General features: G+C 37.5%; 3 protein-coding genes across 3 annotated transcripts; all 3 read right to left on the reverse strand.

The window, feature by feature from the left end:
• Positions 1-1,485: 1,485 nt before the first annotated feature.
• LOC111025997 (subtilisin-like protease 4) lies at positions 1,486-5,798 on the reverse strand. The gene has a single exon (XM_022303960.2). The coding sequence runs from the start codon at positions 3,820-3,822 to the stop codon at positions 1,570-1,572; it is 2,253 nt and encodes a 750-aa protein (XP_022159652.2). The 5' UTR covers positions 3,823-5,798; the 3' UTR covers positions 1,486-1,569.
• Positions 5,799-6,009: 211 nt separating this feature from the next.
• Positions 6,010-8,932, reverse strand: NUDX14 (nudix hydrolase homolog 14). Its single transcript, XM_022275563.2, has 7 exons — positions 8,590-8,932; positions 8,364-8,469; positions 8,196-8,273; positions 7,617-7,709; positions 7,340-7,432; positions 6,828-6,926; positions 6,010-6,374 (listed from the first exon to the last, which is right to left on the reverse strand). Exons 1-7 carry the CDS (start codon positions 8,820-8,822, stop codon positions 6,120-6,122), a joined length of 957 nt encoding a protein of 318 aa, XP_022131255.1. The 5' UTR covers positions 8,823-8,932; the 3' UTR covers positions 6,010-6,119.
• Positions 8,933-10,060: 1,128 nt separating this feature from the next.
• LOC111023807 (geraniol 8-hydroxylase) lies at positions 10,061-14,319 on the reverse strand. Its single transcript, XM_022301289.2, has 3 exons — positions 13,790-14,319; positions 10,892-11,289; positions 10,061-10,749 (listed from the first exon to the last, which is right to left on the reverse strand). The coding sequence occupies exons 1-3, from the start codon at positions 14,085-14,087 to the stop codon at positions 10,165-10,167; spliced, it is 1,281 nt and encodes a 426-aa protein (XP_022156981.1). The 5' UTR covers positions 14,088-14,319; the 3' UTR covers positions 10,061-10,164.
• Positions 14,320-17,402: the final 3,083 nt, after the last annotated feature.

Below are 17,402 nucleotides of genomic sequence, written 5' to 3' on the forward strand. Positions count from 1 at the left end.
AATAAATGTTAACTATTTAAATTCATAATATCATATTTTTCCTTTTTTTCGTTTTTATCTAATAAAATAATATATTGCAATATTTTTTCTTTTTAAACAAATTTAAATAAATGTTACCTATTAAAAATATTTCTACTAATTCTAGAAAAAAATAAAATAAAATATTTACTACTAAAAATCTTTCACAATATATTGCATTACGAAAGATCGTCTTTATCTTTCTTTCCTTCTTTCCTTTTTTTTTTATTTTTTTTATTTTTTATAATTACAATAGGTGGAAGTAGATAGATTCGAACTATCAATTACCGCTAAACTAAGTTCATGTTGATTATTCAAAATAAATTTAAATATTAACAATATTAAAAAAATCCTAAAATTAATGGGTGAAATGGCCCAGCCCCAACCTATATATTAAAAGCTATTTGTGCGGTAATTAATTTTTTTAGTACAACATGTGAGAACTTTTTTAGTATAACATGTGAGGATGGAAGATTGAAGTTACAATTTCTTAATTGGAGATTTATGCGAATGATTGTTGAATTATCTAATTAATTGAATGACTTTTATTATTTTCTAGCCAAATATTTTTGGGAAGTAATAATTACATATTATTTTACCTAAAATTATTCTAAAGTGCTTTTAGTTTTAATTTTTTAAAATTACTTTAGAGTACGTTCAAAATTGCTACCTAAAAATATTTCTTTCATCATTCCAGTGAAATTCAATGAAAATTTTACTTCAGTTTAACATGCCATTAACTTAACGTAATTCTAATTAAAAAAATTAACACACTTCAAAATAATCGTTTCATCCTTTTTAAATAAGTTTAAAATTCTTGTTATTAATATTATGTCCATGTGATACTTTATTAAATTTTATTAATATTTTTTCGATTGTATATCTTGATTCACCTTTATCTAATCCATAGACATTATGAAAATATCAACGTGGATTGATATTTCTAAAAAGTCATAATTATAAAAAGAAATTATAAGATTATTTAAATACACAAATAATTAATTTACCATTTCTAAATAAGTTCAAAATTCTTATTATTAATATAACGTGTTCAGGTTAGAGATCTTTTTATTGTTTTCTTTATAATTTTTTTGTTGACTGTTTTGCTCGTTTCACCCATTAGGCAATCCGACATAGATGGAAATGTAGATGAAATTGTTGGAATGTTAACAAGAGTGGATTAAACTTGGTTCCTTTACCAGCTATTTATTCTTTTTTAATCTCTCTTTTTTACTGACGATAATAAGTGAGGTATATATTACTCTTTGACACTCATTTATTAAAAGAAAATACTTGCCTCTTTACAACCTATATGGTCGTGATCATCTTGAATGTTTAACAACTAAAAGAAAGAAATGCAAAAATAAAAAATCTATTTTAAAAATAATGAACTATCAATTTTTCGATAGTGGTCAGGACCATATAGATCCTTACGGACAAGGAGCAAAGTATTTTACTTTATTAAACATAACAAGAATAGAATAGAGTAATAAGAATCCGACACATCACACACAATTGATATAGTGTTGGGTCAATGTTTGAAACCAAAGCTCACACAAACTTAATCGAGATGGGACTCCTAACAATGTGTTTAGAAGACATGCATTTGAGATAGGCTTGGGCGGAGCCACTAGAGGGTGGTGTAATTGAACCAATGCGCTTGAAAGTAACTGAATATGCCACTTTCTGGTTCACTGCGGAGAAGAATATCTTTCTTGGTCGGACTGTCACAGAAACGCCCGATGGCGGCGCTTCAATCATGACGGTGTAAACTTCATAACCACCGCCGACGTTCGTCACTGTCCTTGTGAACGTCTGCGGTGGTCCTAGCGCGACGCTAAATGATGGATAGTTGAGCTCTCCTTCTGGAATGCTTGGCTTTGCTGAACAATCAACTGGTTGATGAGCAATAATTGAAACTTCATTATCTTTGTATCCTAAACCACATAGATAAGGAATGTAATCGTCTGGTTGAATGTCATAAACCAATCCTGGGTCCGTTGCCTTTGATGGGTTTACGTGGCCTGCGCCGGTTGCAAACAAGTCTGCCGGTTGGAAATTCTGATCGAGGATTGGCCTGCCTTTGTGGTTTGTTATATCCGCAGTGGTCATTATGGCTGATTTAATGGCGGCTGGTGACCAGTCAGGATGAGAGCTCTTGATCAGAGCTGCAATGCCACTGAGATGAGGACACGACATTGATGTTCCTGATATTACATTGAATGTTGGTTTGGTGTTTTTTGTGTTGTTGTCTAATGGGAATGGCCATGCAGCTAAAATGCTGATGCCGGGACCGGTTATGTCGGGTTTCAAAATACCAGGACTTGCAAGGCTGGGGCCTCGGGATGAGAAGGAAGCGATGGCCGGAGAGAAGTCGTCGTCGCCGATGACGGTTCCTCTGAATGCAATTGCGGCTATGGGGTTATGTGTTGAGTTTATATAGTCTTTGATCTTCAGCGCCGCCACGTGGTTGACATGGGTGGCTGGAAGAACGTGAGCGTCCGCCTCGGTGGTGAATCCATCTGTTTGTTGGTTTAGGAGGATCATGGCGGCGCCGCCCGCGTTCTTGACTTCCATTCCTTTTGCAATTCTTGCAATTCCTCCTCCCCTCTCGCACACCACAGCTTTTCCTTTTACATCAATGTCTTTTAGCGAACCTTCTCCGCATAATGCAGCCGTTTCGTTTTTCTCACCGGCGTAAACGAGAGGCAAGAATAATGTTGGTGGGAAATCACTCGGCTGGAATAGAGATTCGCCATCGAATTCTTCTCCATTTCCAAGCTTGGCTGTGGCTATGATTCTTCGATCAATGGTGCTGGCTGCAACCGTTAGAATCCACGGGGCTTCGTTGGACAATGTGGCATTGAGAGGCCCCGAATTAGAAGCCGAGCAACTGACGAAAATTCCCTTTTGAGTGGCTGCAAATGCGCCTATGGCAATATCATCTCTGAAAAATGGAGCCGAATCACTCCCAAGAGAGAGCGAGAGCACGTCAACGCCATCTTCAACAGCTGCATCGAGTGCTGCAAGAATATCGCTATCTGGGCAATCCTCCCCGAAGCAGACTTTGTAGATGGCAAGGTGAGCTAAAGGCGCCATGCCAACGGCTGTGCCTTTGGCATTTCCCAATGCCTCTGCTTCGTCTACGAAAGCACCAGCTGCGGTGCTCGCTGTGTGAGTCCCGTGCCCATCTTCGTCAATAGGAGAGTCTGTAGCTGTTGGTTGTTCGCCCTTCAAGGCCTTTGTTGCGAGATTGAAAGACCTCGCACCTATAAGCTTGTTGTTACATGCTGAGAAATTAAACTCGCATCTTCCTTTCCATTTCACCGGTGGTGGTGGCATTCCTGCATCGTCGAACGAAGGATGGTTCGGTGTAATTCCACCGTCCAACACTCCTATGATCTCTCCCTTTCCAAAATTCGAGTCTTTCCAGAACCCGAATTGCCGGTTTAGTCCAAGAAAGTTTGGGGTGTGAGTGGTGTGCAACTTCAATATTCTTTCGCGCCTCGCCGAAATGAAACCATCCTTCTCTTCCATTGCTTTCACATGTTCTTCGGTGAGTCTTGCGGCAAAACCACTCATCACATTTCGAAACGAATACAACAACTTTGGATGATCCTCCGAACTCGATGGTAAGAACGACCTATGCCAGTTCTCTAGATCCTCTACTTGCCCATAAGTTGATAGCTTCTCTGGTTTCTTCACATGGACAATGTAAGTTTGAAGGTTGCTCGATGTGGGGCGAGCCCCACCACCATGAAAGTGAAACAAGACGAGAAGGAAAAGAGAAGGCAAAACAACCATGTTTTAAGGAAGTTAAAAGCAAAAAGGCTAAAGCTTGATGATGCCCTCTGTAAATTCACCAGATAACACCTTTTATATTGGAGAGAGATGCCCAGTTCTGGCCGGCGCTGCTGTATGAAACTTTCAAAGCCAATAACGGAATGCAATTGGAGGGTTGTGGTGAATGGTTCCTACTGATAGCAACGTGAATGATGTATTAACTTTATGAATTATTTGTTTATGGGCTTTAAGATTGTCATTATCCGACTTGGCCTGTTGCAATTATTGGCAATCTTGATGTAGATAACAATACTAGGCCGTTTGTTTCTCAAATTTAGCTCTTGTTTTGAGAACAAAGGAACTAATTTTTGTGTTGTAGTGAAATTATGGTTATTAAACTCTACTATTATATCCAAATTTTCATGAATAAGACTAATCAAATTCAAACTTTGAAGTTTCATGATGCCTCCAAACTTGAAGACAACAAATTGATGTGGCCAAATAGGCTTTGAAGTGCATTCCTTGTAATAATCATCAAGCTTTATGTAGGACTATTTCACTCGAAACTGAATTTTTGACTTCAGAGTTGGTTGAATAGAATTCGAGATTTTCTCTTAGAGAAAATTCCTTTTAATCTATGAGATTTAATAAACAATGGTATGATATTGTCCACTTTGAGCATAAGCACTCATGCTTCTACCTTTAGTTTCAACTAAAAAGACCTCATATCAATGAAGATGTTGTCCCTCACTTATAATATACTTGTCAATGTCTTTATTTTGAGATGGCGGTGGTTCTAGAGGTCGATGATTGAAGCAAAGAAAGTGGTGTCTGAGAGAACTTTTGCTAAGGATATAAATACTAATCCAAAGAGCCGCCCTCTATGTGCATGTAGATGGACTTTGACTTTGAGTTGGGAACCATAGGGAGGGGGGTTGCCCAACGATGAGGAAGAGAAGAAGGAGATTAGAGGAAGGCAATTAGAGAATGAGACCAGAGCAACATAATAGTGGAAAGAAAGACAGAAAGTAGGGCAACTAACTACTATCTATTTTAAACCTAACCTAAAAGATCAAGAAGACCGTAGGGTGTAACAATGGTAAAAGAAGAGATTGAATCGTAAACATTTGAGATGATGGCTATCTTATCCACTGATTTATGCTCGAAACAGTAATTTGTCTCTTTTTCTATATAAGCTATTTGGAAATGTTATAAACAACATATATTAGAAAGATAGTGATAGCTACTGTTCGTAGCCAAGTTGAGAAGGCTTCATTGAGATAATTTAGCTATCCAGCTCACTCAAGTATAGAAATTCTATATGTTATTTATATTAAATAGTCCATATCTAAATCTATGCAACATAATTATCACAAGTGCACATCTAACTTGTGACACCTAAGAGAAGAGAGATATATGAATGAACCCACATCGGGGCATCCTGAAATCATGCAAACATGGTAAATGAATATTAAAAAAAAAGAACTGATAATAATTACATATACCAATAAAGTACACCTCTCTTTTTGATAACTCAACCATAAAACTCTAAAGTTATGCATACTTCATTTGAAGCAATCTTAGGTTTTGTGACCTACTAGGAGATTTTCCTAGAAAACATGCAAAGACAAGACATGTTGAAGGATATGTAGGGACAATCTTCACTCTTCCAAGCAACTCAAGTCAAGTCGATGACATAACCAGTATGGATGGCAACAGGGTGGCGCAGGATCGGGGAGACCATCCCCATCCTCACCCTCAATTTTGGAGGAAGGTATGGGGTAGGGATTCCCTGACCTGATAAGTATTTTTATTTTTTTTTATTATTATTTTTTTATTTGCATGAGTGTTAAAACTAAAGAAAATGTGACTAAATGGGCATTGGTCATATATATATAAAAACTTAAAAGTATTTATCAATATTAATATATATTAATATTATTATATAAAAATATAAAAAACAATGAAATATTAAACGGGGCGGGGAGACCTCCCCCAGTCCCCCTAGGGACCTCAATTAGAATCCCCGGTTTGACCCCGTCCCCAGTCAAACCGGAGATTCCCCAACTCGATTGGGTCCCGTAAGTTTTTTTGCCATCCCTAATAACCGGGTTGCAAGGATGTAGGGAAATGCATCACACGAGATGCAGAGAAATGGTAGGCCACCCAGTGCCAAATATGGATTCCAAATCTTGGGTGCTACACAACTTTGTGGAAACTAGTTATTCTTCTTAAAGCATGTGTTAAGAAACTTTGTTACCCTTTTACACAAACCAGCATAAAACTCAATTGGGTTAAAACGATAAACTCCATTGGCTTCAAGGTGCGAGATCAGATACAGGGTGAAGAGAAGGCAAAAGCCCTTCCCTCTGAGCCATTTCATAGAGTGCAATGGCCATTAGGGCCTTTGCATCTGCTGTTACCCTCCAGAGTTTTCCATAAGGAACCACATGAACCTTAATCAGCTCACCATGTTCCCTGAGGCCAGTTTCCCTTCCTTGCAGCTCTGAAATAGTCTCTTTACTTGCGGAACCTCGGTAAAAGAAGAGACCGATTCCCTCATCACATCCTCCCTAACCACGAACATGTAAAATAACAATCAGTCCTGCCTTGCTGATATACAAAAAACAAGGGCAAGTGGGAAATTTATGAAACGATGATGTGGCAAACAAAAAAACTAAGATGTTCGGGGTGTTTTTTGTGTAGTAGTTTCTTTGGAACTGTGATAAGCCTCCAATTTCGAGGGACTGAAAAATGGGAAAGTGTGGTGATTTAGAAGAGACAGGAGACTTTTTGGGTAGTCTCGGTGGGTAGAGTGAGGCACTCTCGAATGTAGTGGGCTGGTGTGGGAACTAGGTAGTTGGAACCAGCATTGCCAGTCTTTTTCTCATTACAATTCTGTTTGGCTGGAAACTTAAACTGTTGGACTGAGTTATAAGATTAAGATGGATCCTCTACCTTATATTACAAAAACAGTAGCTCTTACTAAAACATCAGAGATTGATATTTGTTAAATGCGAACTTACTGGAGAAGGGAAGACTCTGCATCCAGTCGAGGGGTCAAGGAAGCTAGTAAGGTCGACCATGTCCTCAAGCTTTAACTTAATGCCGATTTCCTCTTCGACCTGCCATGATTGCCACACCAAATAACACATCAAGCCATGGAAAACTTTCACTCTTCCTTAAATGAAGACCTGCAAAACTTGGATTATCTAGTAAAAAATTGGGTAATATTTCTATCGTGCATTAGATTTCTCTTTTGCACAACTCTTCAAGTATAAGTCACTAACGTTTTGCTTCTACATCGACATGTACCTCTTTGCATCAAACCACAACTTGATAATTAACACAAAAAATATATCTAAAGGAGATGAGAAAAACAGAGATTTCACGAAGAAAAGAAGAATGAAATTACCATAGATCAGTATATCAACATAAACTCAAGGATTTTCATTTTTCGATTTATACAAACAGAAATTCACATCATATTGAGAGAGAGAGAGAGAGAGAGAGAGAGAGAGAGAGAGAGAGATCAGACCTCACGAACGGCTGTGCCAACAAAATCCCCCTTGTCATCATCCAACATACCAGCAGGCAATTCCAACATGAGTTTCCCAACAGGAACTCTGACCTTAACACATGAAATTTCAACTCAGTGTGATCAGAATTCAAATTTCAAATAGTGTTTCACAGTAAACAACCCAATAATTGCAACCCCTGATAGTTATTTAGTATAGCATCGACTTACATGCTAAGGATTTATATCTCAATAAAACTGGCGAACTTCAAAATGTAATAACAAACAAAACAACAACCTGCTCGGTCAGAACAGCATAAGTTTCTCCTCCACAGTCCAAAAGGATAAGCACCGCGACAGCAGGTCCTCTAGCAAATACAATACCTGGAACCTAAGCAAGTTTTAGTTCGTGGAAAAGAAAGAAACAGCACCAATCATCGATTCCCCAAAGTTTGTTTACATCTTATTATATTAGTGACTAATTGATTTCCTTAGCAGCTAGCATAATACTGATTGAACAGAGCCTCGTTCTGATGAAAGTAAGAAAAACAGATAGACTAATCTAAATAAAGTTAAAACAGATAGACTAATCTAAATAAAGTTAAGTTGATTTTGGGATGTGTTTGACCAGCCTCTTAAAGTAGTTATGGACACCTAAGAGTGTTTTGTAAAAATTGGCAGTGTTTGGTTAAAAACTGAAAACAGATAAAAGCACTTAGGAAGTGTTTTGCAAAGTTTTCTCCTAAAAGTGCTAACAGAAAAAGAGTTTCACTTAGAAACACTGTTCTCAAAAGGCATTCCAAACTCACTATTAGTCTCAATTAACAGATTTCAACAAATTCGGCAGCAGAAAGAATAAATGGTAATCGCCAGATACCTTCTTCCCCGATTCCTTATCATAGATATCGGCTTTGAATTTGAGAAACCCAATTTTACTTCCGAACATATCAACTCCCTGAAACAAAAACCCCTCAATCAATCATAACCAAAAAGTGAAACAATAAAAAATTCGACGCTAAAAATGGATAGTTCTTTTCTCCACAACCTGAATAAGTACTCGTTTCAGAGACATGGTTCCCTTCGCTAAAATCCCACTCTCACCTTGCAAGTTCATCAGCCACTGCTTGAACAATGATGAATCAATAGCATTCCTGCAATATAGGGCACCGAAAAAAAAAGAACCCAAAAAATATAATCAATGAAATTAGAAAGTAATCTTCGTTGCACATTCGTGACATTAAGAAGAAGATTAGAAAGGGTATTGAACTAGCCGGAAATCGGAATCGGAGACGCCGGGTGCGGCGACAATCTGCACGGGCTGCTGGATTTGACAAGGCAGGGTGATGGATTGACTTGGAGCTGGAGAATCGGCCGACATTTTGGAGGAGAAGGGTCGAAATCGGATGGAATTAGAGGGACTGGGAGGGAAAGAGAGAGATGAGGAAAATTGAAAACCTTGGCGCAACGATCGCAGAGACACAGAGGGTTGAAGAAGCTGCGTCATTTTTTAATCAGAATATGCTGACTTTTTATCTTTCTTTTCCTATCTATTTCCGATACCATCAACCGGCCGAGTTAAGCTCAGCAGTACTGGCACCTGTTTGTAGCTACGAGGTCTCAGGCCAGCTATACTAAAAAAAATACAGTTAACCAAAAAATAAAGTAAGAAGAAAATTGAATTACAAATATATGTTTAGTACAAAATTGATGAAATCTTAACAGAAAAAGACATTAGAGTTGAAATTTTGTTGAAATCTCTAAAGTTACTCCATGTTCTATCTTGTATATTGGTAGAGCTTAATTTCTACTTGAAATTAATGAACTTTTAGAAATTTTTATGAAAGGCAAAAATATAACATTTGTCTAAATTTTTATTAAAAATATTTGCTAAGTTTAAGGGTTGAAATTAATTTTTCCGCTTGGAAAGAAAGGATCTCTAGAACAAATGTATAATATCTTAACTAATTGACTAGTCTATTAATTTGGAACGGAGAGTGCTCTTTTGACATAATTGAATAGAGAGTCTAGAGATTGCTCTAGACTTTTGGGAGGTATCTTTCTTTGGCCATGAATTTGTTTTAATTGTATTGGTACTAGTGTTGCACAGTAGAAAGGACTCTTTCTTAATTGTATTTGATACTTGATAGTAGATTTGTAGAGAATCTTTCTTCCCTTTTGTTATAGGGTAAAATCCAATGTCACACGTGCCTCTCTTGTTTAGGTATGCGTGTCTAAGCCTCAGCTCGGATGCCTCAAAGATGAGGAGGAAGAGTATGTGACAAAACAAGCAGAGGTTAACTCGAATTTAGGTAATGATTCTATCGACAAAAAATCTCAACATTCAGCAAGATTCTGCCATTAGAATATCTTCCAATTGGTGGTGAAACCCCACAAAGCTACAAGTATAGCAGACGAGGTAACAACAGAATCTGAATGCTCCATACTCCCTCCCCATAAAAAGTGGCTCCCACCTTTTCAAAGATATGCAATCTTTTGCAATTTAAGCTCACACCACCTTCTACTTAATGCTAACTTAAATATCGGAGTGCACGTAGCTAACATCATGTCAATGCAAGTTTCTACCTGCGGGTGCTAGTAGAGTTGATGTAAAAGCCACGTAAGACTAGAGCTGACATCTAACTTTGTTTAGAAACATGCATCAACACCTCTTGTCCAAGAGTTGGCTTTGATACAGATAAGTTGGATTGATCAAAAAATATAAAGAGAAGAAATGTTTGCAACTTGAGGAAACAATAAACCTGTATAAAGAGAGATTGATACCGGAAGGAGAAAAAAAAAAGCAAAGATAGGAACAGGCAATAAAAATGCAAAGTTTTAGTTGTAAATTAGACAAGGACAGGCAAGGCTCTCAAGGGAAAAGCCATCTCCACAGTGAGGCCAAACTTCTCGTCCATGTTCACATCTTCATCTTCAAGCTTCCAATCAAAGAAGTGAACCAGCGAACCCAACATCAAATGCATCATTCTCATCGCCAATGGCAAACCAGGACAAATCCTACGCCCACCACCGAACGGAATCAGCTCAAAATCTCTGCCTCTAACTTCCATTTCCGACTCCAAAAACCTCTCTGGCTCGAACGACTCTGGATTTTCCCAATTTCTGCCAACAGCCCATGCATTCACCAGCACCTGTGCGTCCTTTGGGACTTTGAAACCTCCAATCTCTACGTCTTGTAGCGCTTTACGGGGCAGTTGAAAAGGAGCTGGTGCGTGCAATCTGAAAGTTTCCTTCACGATTGCTTGTAGATAAGGCAGCCTTGAAATGTCTGATTCTTCAATTGGGTTCCCTCTTCCAATCACCCGCCTGCTTTCTTCTTGAGCTTTGGATAACTTTTCTGGGTTTCTTAGGAGCTCTGCCATTGCCCATTGCAGTGTTGCAGAACTTGTATCAGTCCCAGCAACGAACAGCACCTAATTTCAATTACATCAACATGGAAACCCATCAACACAATTTAAGATTAATCCAGCATTGAGTCCCAAAGAAAAAGAATTAAAGCAGAGTAAATTTAAATATTAAAGAGAAGTTATTTAAAAGGGTGAAGTGGGTAGTTACCAATATTAAGTGTTGGACTTCAATTTTGCTGATTTCCATGTCGCTATTTTGGTGGGTGAGATTGAGAAGATTATGCAACAAGTCGTTGTTGGGCGCAGAAGTGGGGGTTTGCTGCTGCAGCTGTAGCCGCTGGTCCATCATCTGCTCCAACACATTAAAAACCTTATCGAAATTAACAGTTTGTCTCCTCTTTATGCCTTGAAGATCTAGCTTCTTCAGTAGAGGAAAATAATCCCCCAAATTTGGCCTTGCAGCTTCTTCCATAATCCCTCTTACTGCTTGCTTGAACTCTTTCCCAATTTCAGAATTTGGGTCCACAAAATCTGCCGAGAAGATCGTGTTCGAAAGCAGATTCAACGACGTCAAGAATGCTACCTTCCCAAAATCCACCATCTCACCTGTTCATATTATTTACTTTTATTGCAAGGAAAATTGTAATGGATAGGAAATAGTTCTACCATATTATAGTAAATATAGCACACGGAATATAAAACTTTGTAGATACAACAATTTTGTAAGGTGATATGGCCGTGCTATCAACATCTATTTCACATTCTACAAACTACTTTTTTGATTGGATGTTGATGAAAACTTTCAGCAGTCACAAACATTTATGTCTCATACCCAACCCAAAAGAGGTAGAGGACCATCGATATTGCTGGGTGGACTGAAGACATTTTTGTTGCGACGCTATCTCTAGAACTATTAATTACACCATCTTCGGTCAGCTTTATCATTAGGTCAGCCTAGCCTGAAGAAACGGAAGGAGGTTGGCCTAGACCCAAGTCCTACATGTCTCAAGTATTGGTTGGGCTTAGTTTGGGCCCGCCCAACCACTTAAATTTAGGTTTATTGTCCAATCCAGCCTATTAAATAGATTGATGTGTCGTTGTTTTTTTAAAATAAATAAATAATATATTAATATATTATATAATATTAATATTAATAAATTATTGAATCATGCCTTAATACAAGGCGAATTTTAAAAAAATGAAGATTCATATATATTCAATCCAATTGATAGAAGGACTAATTGAACCAGACCGGTCAAACGTTAGACATTTGGTTGGGCTTAGGCTGGTGTTTGAATTTCAAGCCTGATAATGAAGCTGAGTTGATAAATATAAGTTAAAGGATGGACTATTCTTCAATCTCAGATTTCATTCAAAGAACTAACACCAACATAATATCAATGTCTTATCTCTAACAGGGTCTATCACAAGTCTAATCTAGAAGTGATATAGACACTAATAAATATATTTATATATGTTTTTAGTCTTGTTCTAGAATTGTTAGTGGTTTTACGATTCAATTAGATTAATAATAAAAATCAAATCGAATATGTGCTCCAATTTCGATTTAGAATTGCAAACTGAAGAGTAAATCCAGACCCGACCACATTCTATATATTCTATATATATTTATATTTAATATAATTAATAATTAAATATTTATATTTACGTTTACGGCAGCGCAGTATTAGAGTGTGATAGAGGCACGTGATATTTTTCTCATTTCTTCTTTTAAATCCAACCTCTTCTCTTTTTAAATTTAATTCTACTTTTTAGTTTTACTTTTAAAAAATTTAAAGATTGAATTCAAATTTAGCCAATTTTTCTATTTTATTTAAAATAGATTTATTTTTCTATGTTTAATGGTTTAAACTTTAAGTAGGTTTTATTTTCAAAATCTTGGGCTTTTACTTCTCTTCCTCTTCCTACTTTTTCTCGTCTCATCTTTTTCTATATTTTTTTCGTTCTTAGTTTCTTTCCTCCCCACTTTCATGGTTGAATTTTTTTAATAAAAGGTTAATATATCATTAAATTATTATTTTAATAAAAATATTTGGATATGTGAATGTGCAACTTAATGCTACTTTTGACACATGAATGAAATCTATGTTTTTTTAGAGCAACAAATTGGGAGTGTAGAGTTTGAACCTCCCACCTCAAAAAAGGATTAAATGCAATTAATAGTCATATTGGCATGAATGAAATCTATGTTGTATTAGAAATCTATCTAACACAAACTTTCTCTCATGCACAGTTTATATGGTTGTGCCTCTTCGAAAGGCCAAGCAGAGTGTGGCTCACACGATAACATCGTCCCTTCTCAACGTCAAGGGAGTGGGCCCGGCCATGCATCTCTTATCCGCGTCAAGCAAATGCAGCCCATGCAGTCGCGTTTGCTTGATGCGGATAAGAGATGTGCGGTTGGGTTTGCTCCTTTGGCGTTGAGAAGTCGTGCCGCCCCTTATCCACGGCAAGGAGCACGGCTTCCGCAACCGCGCTATCCTTTCCCACGCTAAGCGAATGCAACTCTCATACTACCTTGTGCCCACCGCGGTCACCCTGTACGACAGCCCATCACCCTACTCACATTCCCCGTGGTGTATAAAGTCTGGGAAACTTGCCTTCGATGCCACCCATTCTTTACTTACGCGGAGAAGAAGTTCCAGCACTTGTATAATACAAGGGGTCCAAGTCTTCCCAAGGAGATAAAAGGAGATTGAAAAATGATATGATAAAATTCTATACAACTAAATATACTCTCCTCTCTTCTCTCCCTATGCTCCCTGACTAACTTTAGCACCCGTTGTGCCGCCACGCCACGCAGGCTTTAGCTCACCTTCCTTTTTACTGGTCATCTTTGATCCAGTCATTCAAGTTAAGGATCCAACTTTCCCTTATTCACAATTCGTCAAGGTCCAATTTGGACCACTCTGGTTTGATTGGCCTCTCCAAATCACGTTCTAACAGTTTTTTTAATATAAACTAAAGAGAATTTTAAAATATTAAGGGGGGAAACCTAAAAGATGGATGGGATGTATTTAAAAATTAAAACCACACAAAAATCAAAATATACCATAATCTATCTATCCATTTAGGTTAAAATCACCTTTGGAAGCACTTCTGGAAACTTGTGAAACGAGGTCGGCCACCTTGGCTCGCCGGAGATTCTGGTTAGCGTCCAAAATCCTTCCGGCGAACAGCTGGGTATTGCAAATTCGTCGGAGTTTTCGCCAGAGGGGCGAAACCGGAAGCCATGGGAGACCCAGAACTTCGTGGTTGTAAGTGGTAATGGAGTCGGGAACTGTTCTGCAGGACAGAAACTGGTCGTGGGTTTGGAGAACTTCCTTGGCCATGGCGGCGGAGGAGACTACGACGGTGGTGACTCGGCCGAGTTTCAAGGTCATAATAGGGCCATGAGATTTGGCCAGATTGGCCAGAGACCTGTGGGGCTTGTCGCCGAGATCCAGAAGGTTTCCGATCACCGGCAAAGGTCTGGGTCCGGGAGGTAGCTTGGAAATGGCGGCGCCGGCACCGGTTCTTGTTTTGGAATTAAGGGTTAAGATTGAAGACGAAAACTATGCTAAGCAAAGTAGAAGGACGAAGATCCACAACAAATCCATTTCGACGATGTTTTGTTCCATTGTTATGGCTTTATAATTGTCGCACACCGCTCACCATAGCTGTAAATTACTTATGACAAAAAGGACGAACGGAAACCAACAAAACAAAAAAGTCGGTGGTCGTATAATTCGGCTTTTTTCCTTTTTGGAAAAAGATAATTTTTTTTTAATCTTTTTTCTCGTCTAGATTTTTCATTCATCAAATTAGAACTTAAATTGATAATGCAATTTCTTTTTTTTTTTTTTATAGACTTTTGTTGAAGGAATTGTAATATATGTATATAAATATATGCGCTAAATTTGTGTTTACTATGGTATAAAATATGTGTGTTGTACAAAATTATTGATGAGACCTAAAAAATTAAACTAGAATTTGTGAGTTTTGAGAGACTAGTTTAATGGTGAATTTATGCATTTTTCGACTTTTATGTCGTAAATTGTAGTTCTTTAAAACTTCCAACTTCAATAGGAGAAGTTTAATATATTGACGGATATGTTTTTATTTTTGCTCTATAATTTTTTTTTCTTTCCCTAACTAATACTTTTTTATATATCTCTCTTTTACTTCTCTTCTAAATCTTTTTTTCTGTCTTGATAAATTTACTCTTAATTTTTTTTTCTCAAAAAATTTTCTCTCCATCTCTCCAAACGTTTTTCTTTTATTTTTTTTATTTACATATTTTTCTATTTGATAAATCTCTAAAAAATATGTATATATAAAGTAAAAAATAGTTTTTTTCAGTACAAAAGTAAAAAAGAACTATCAGATATAGGTTTATTAAAAAAAACGACAATCACCTGGTTTTTACTTTTGAGAGGAAGAAAAAATCAAAATGACTATGCACCTAACATTTCCTATGTATGTACAACCGGAACAATAGTTCTTATCACATTTATAACCTGTTGGGATAATGGAGCCAAAACAAATGACTCGTGTCCTACGAGGAAAAGGATTTTCAACACCACTAACAATTCCTATAAAGAGTAGGATATTATTGTCTTATAAGGATTACAATATTATTTTCCTATAAGGATTGAGATATTTGACTTCTAAGGTTTCATTTGTAGAGAATCCAATTAAGGGAGACTTAAGTGGTTGTGGGTAGTGTGTGAAAAAAGAGTTTGTATCTCGTTGGTTTAGTGAGGGTATTTTCAATTGTGTAATCCTAGGTAAGCAAGATAGTAATATCTTGAGTGTGATCTCCAATGTAATATTCTCAACTATAGTTGAACCTACTTTTTCGCAGAAGACTAGACGTAATCAAAAGATAGGGGCGAACCAGTATAATCCTCGTGGTGTTAAGCTTGTCTATCCCTATCTCTTATCCTTTGTTATTGTTACTTACTTATCTGCTTTTGACCTGTGGAAGGGGAAAATCAAATAGTTCCTGTTTGAAGAACTTACAGGATGATCGATTTATCTATTCTTTTTTTCCCAACAATTGGTATCAGAGCGTTTGATTCAGAGGGTCATGGGATCAGTAGAGAAGTCAAGTTTTGAAGGAATCATGAAATTCGATGGGGCCAATTTCGAATATTGGAAGATGCAGATTAAGGATTACTTGACCTGCAAGAAGTTGAATAAAGCTTTAAAAGAACGACCAGGAGGGATGAAATATGAAGATTGGGTAGAGACGAATGAACAGGTAGTTGCTTTTATCAGATTGTGTTTATCGATGAATATGGCAAGTCTCGTAGCAAACGAAATGACAGCAATAGATCTGATGAAAGCACTGGAGAATAGGTACGAGAAACCCTCAGCTAATAATAAGGTATATCTCGTAAGGAGATTCTTTAACATTCAAATGGAAGAGAATACTTCTGTCAATTCCCACATAAATGAGGTCACAAAATTAATCAATCAATTAGCATCAGTTAAGATTCATTTTAATGACGAAGTGAATGATATTTAGTTGCTAACATCTTTAGCTGAAAGTTGGGAAACGATGAAGACAGCAGTGTTCAATTTGTCAGGAGACAAATCTTTGAAATTTTCAAAAATATGTGATGCGGCAATTGCTGAAGAAATTCGTAGAAATGGGAGTGGAAAAGAATCTTCTTCCACACAAGACTCAGTATTGGCTGTCGAAAAAGGTAAAGAGAAGGTTGCATTTGATGATAGGTAGCAGAAGACTGTAGAATATTAAAAGAGGATCTGAAAGGTATATGGCAGAGTCAAATGCAGTTGTAGACGATGCCCTCGTCTGTGTTGAAAGCAACACAGAAATAGGAAACCAGCCATCGGAGTGGGTAATAGACAGCGCAGCTTCAGTACACATATCTTCAAGTAGAAAATTATTCACATCTTTCATAAGAGGTAATCGCGGCCACGTGAGGATGGGGAATGGAAGACTTTTCAAGATTGAAGAAATTTAAAATATACGATTGAAGACCAATAGTGGGTCTGAGTTATTATTGCGAGATGTTAGGTATGTACCCGGTATCAGAATGAACTTTATCTCTACAGGTAAGTTGGACGATGATGGTTATCAAAGTGAGTTTGGTGAGAACCAGTGGAAGCTCACCAAAGGATCCAAGTTGGTGGCAGTTGGTCATAAAAGATCTACAGTTTACATGTCGCAGTTGAGTGTTGCCAGAGGATCATTGAAACAGTGGATGCAAGTTGCAAATGGTGTCCAAAGAGATAGGACGGAGCCAGCAACAAAGACAACCAGAACAGATCAAAAGGATCTGCCATCAATTCAGGAACAACAATTGGGAAGAACGATAACAGGTTCTTTAGGTTGTCAGTGATTATCCCTAGTTGTCAGACGGATTGATGAATTGATGAAGTCGCGTCAATGAACAGTTGCATCAAAGAAGACGAACCCAGTCGGTGCTGAGGTAAAGAATGGAGTTTCAATTATGGCAACAGGCTTGAATAGAGTTGTCAAGTCATCAGTAGGAAGTTCTTTCTTCAAGAATCAGTGTTTGAAAACGAAGAAGGAAGCTTCAGATATCGCCACTTAGTTTGAGTGGGAGCATGTGGATGTGTGTCTTGCATCTGGGAGACAAGACCACGTAGATTGCCCGACCTCAGGACAAAGACAGATGAGACCAATGATTTATGATATTTTGTTTTACAAGTTTTTAAACTTG

This window comes from Momordica charantia (assembly GCF_013281855.1).
Source record: "Momordica charantia cultivar OHB3-1 chromosome 6 unlocalized genomic scaffold, Mcharantia_2.0 BLBB01000006.1, whole genome shotgun sequence".
In the NCBI taxonomy this organism is placed as follows: Eukaryota; Viridiplantae; Streptophyta; class Magnoliopsida; order Cucurbitales; family Cucurbitaceae; genus Momordica; species Momordica charantia.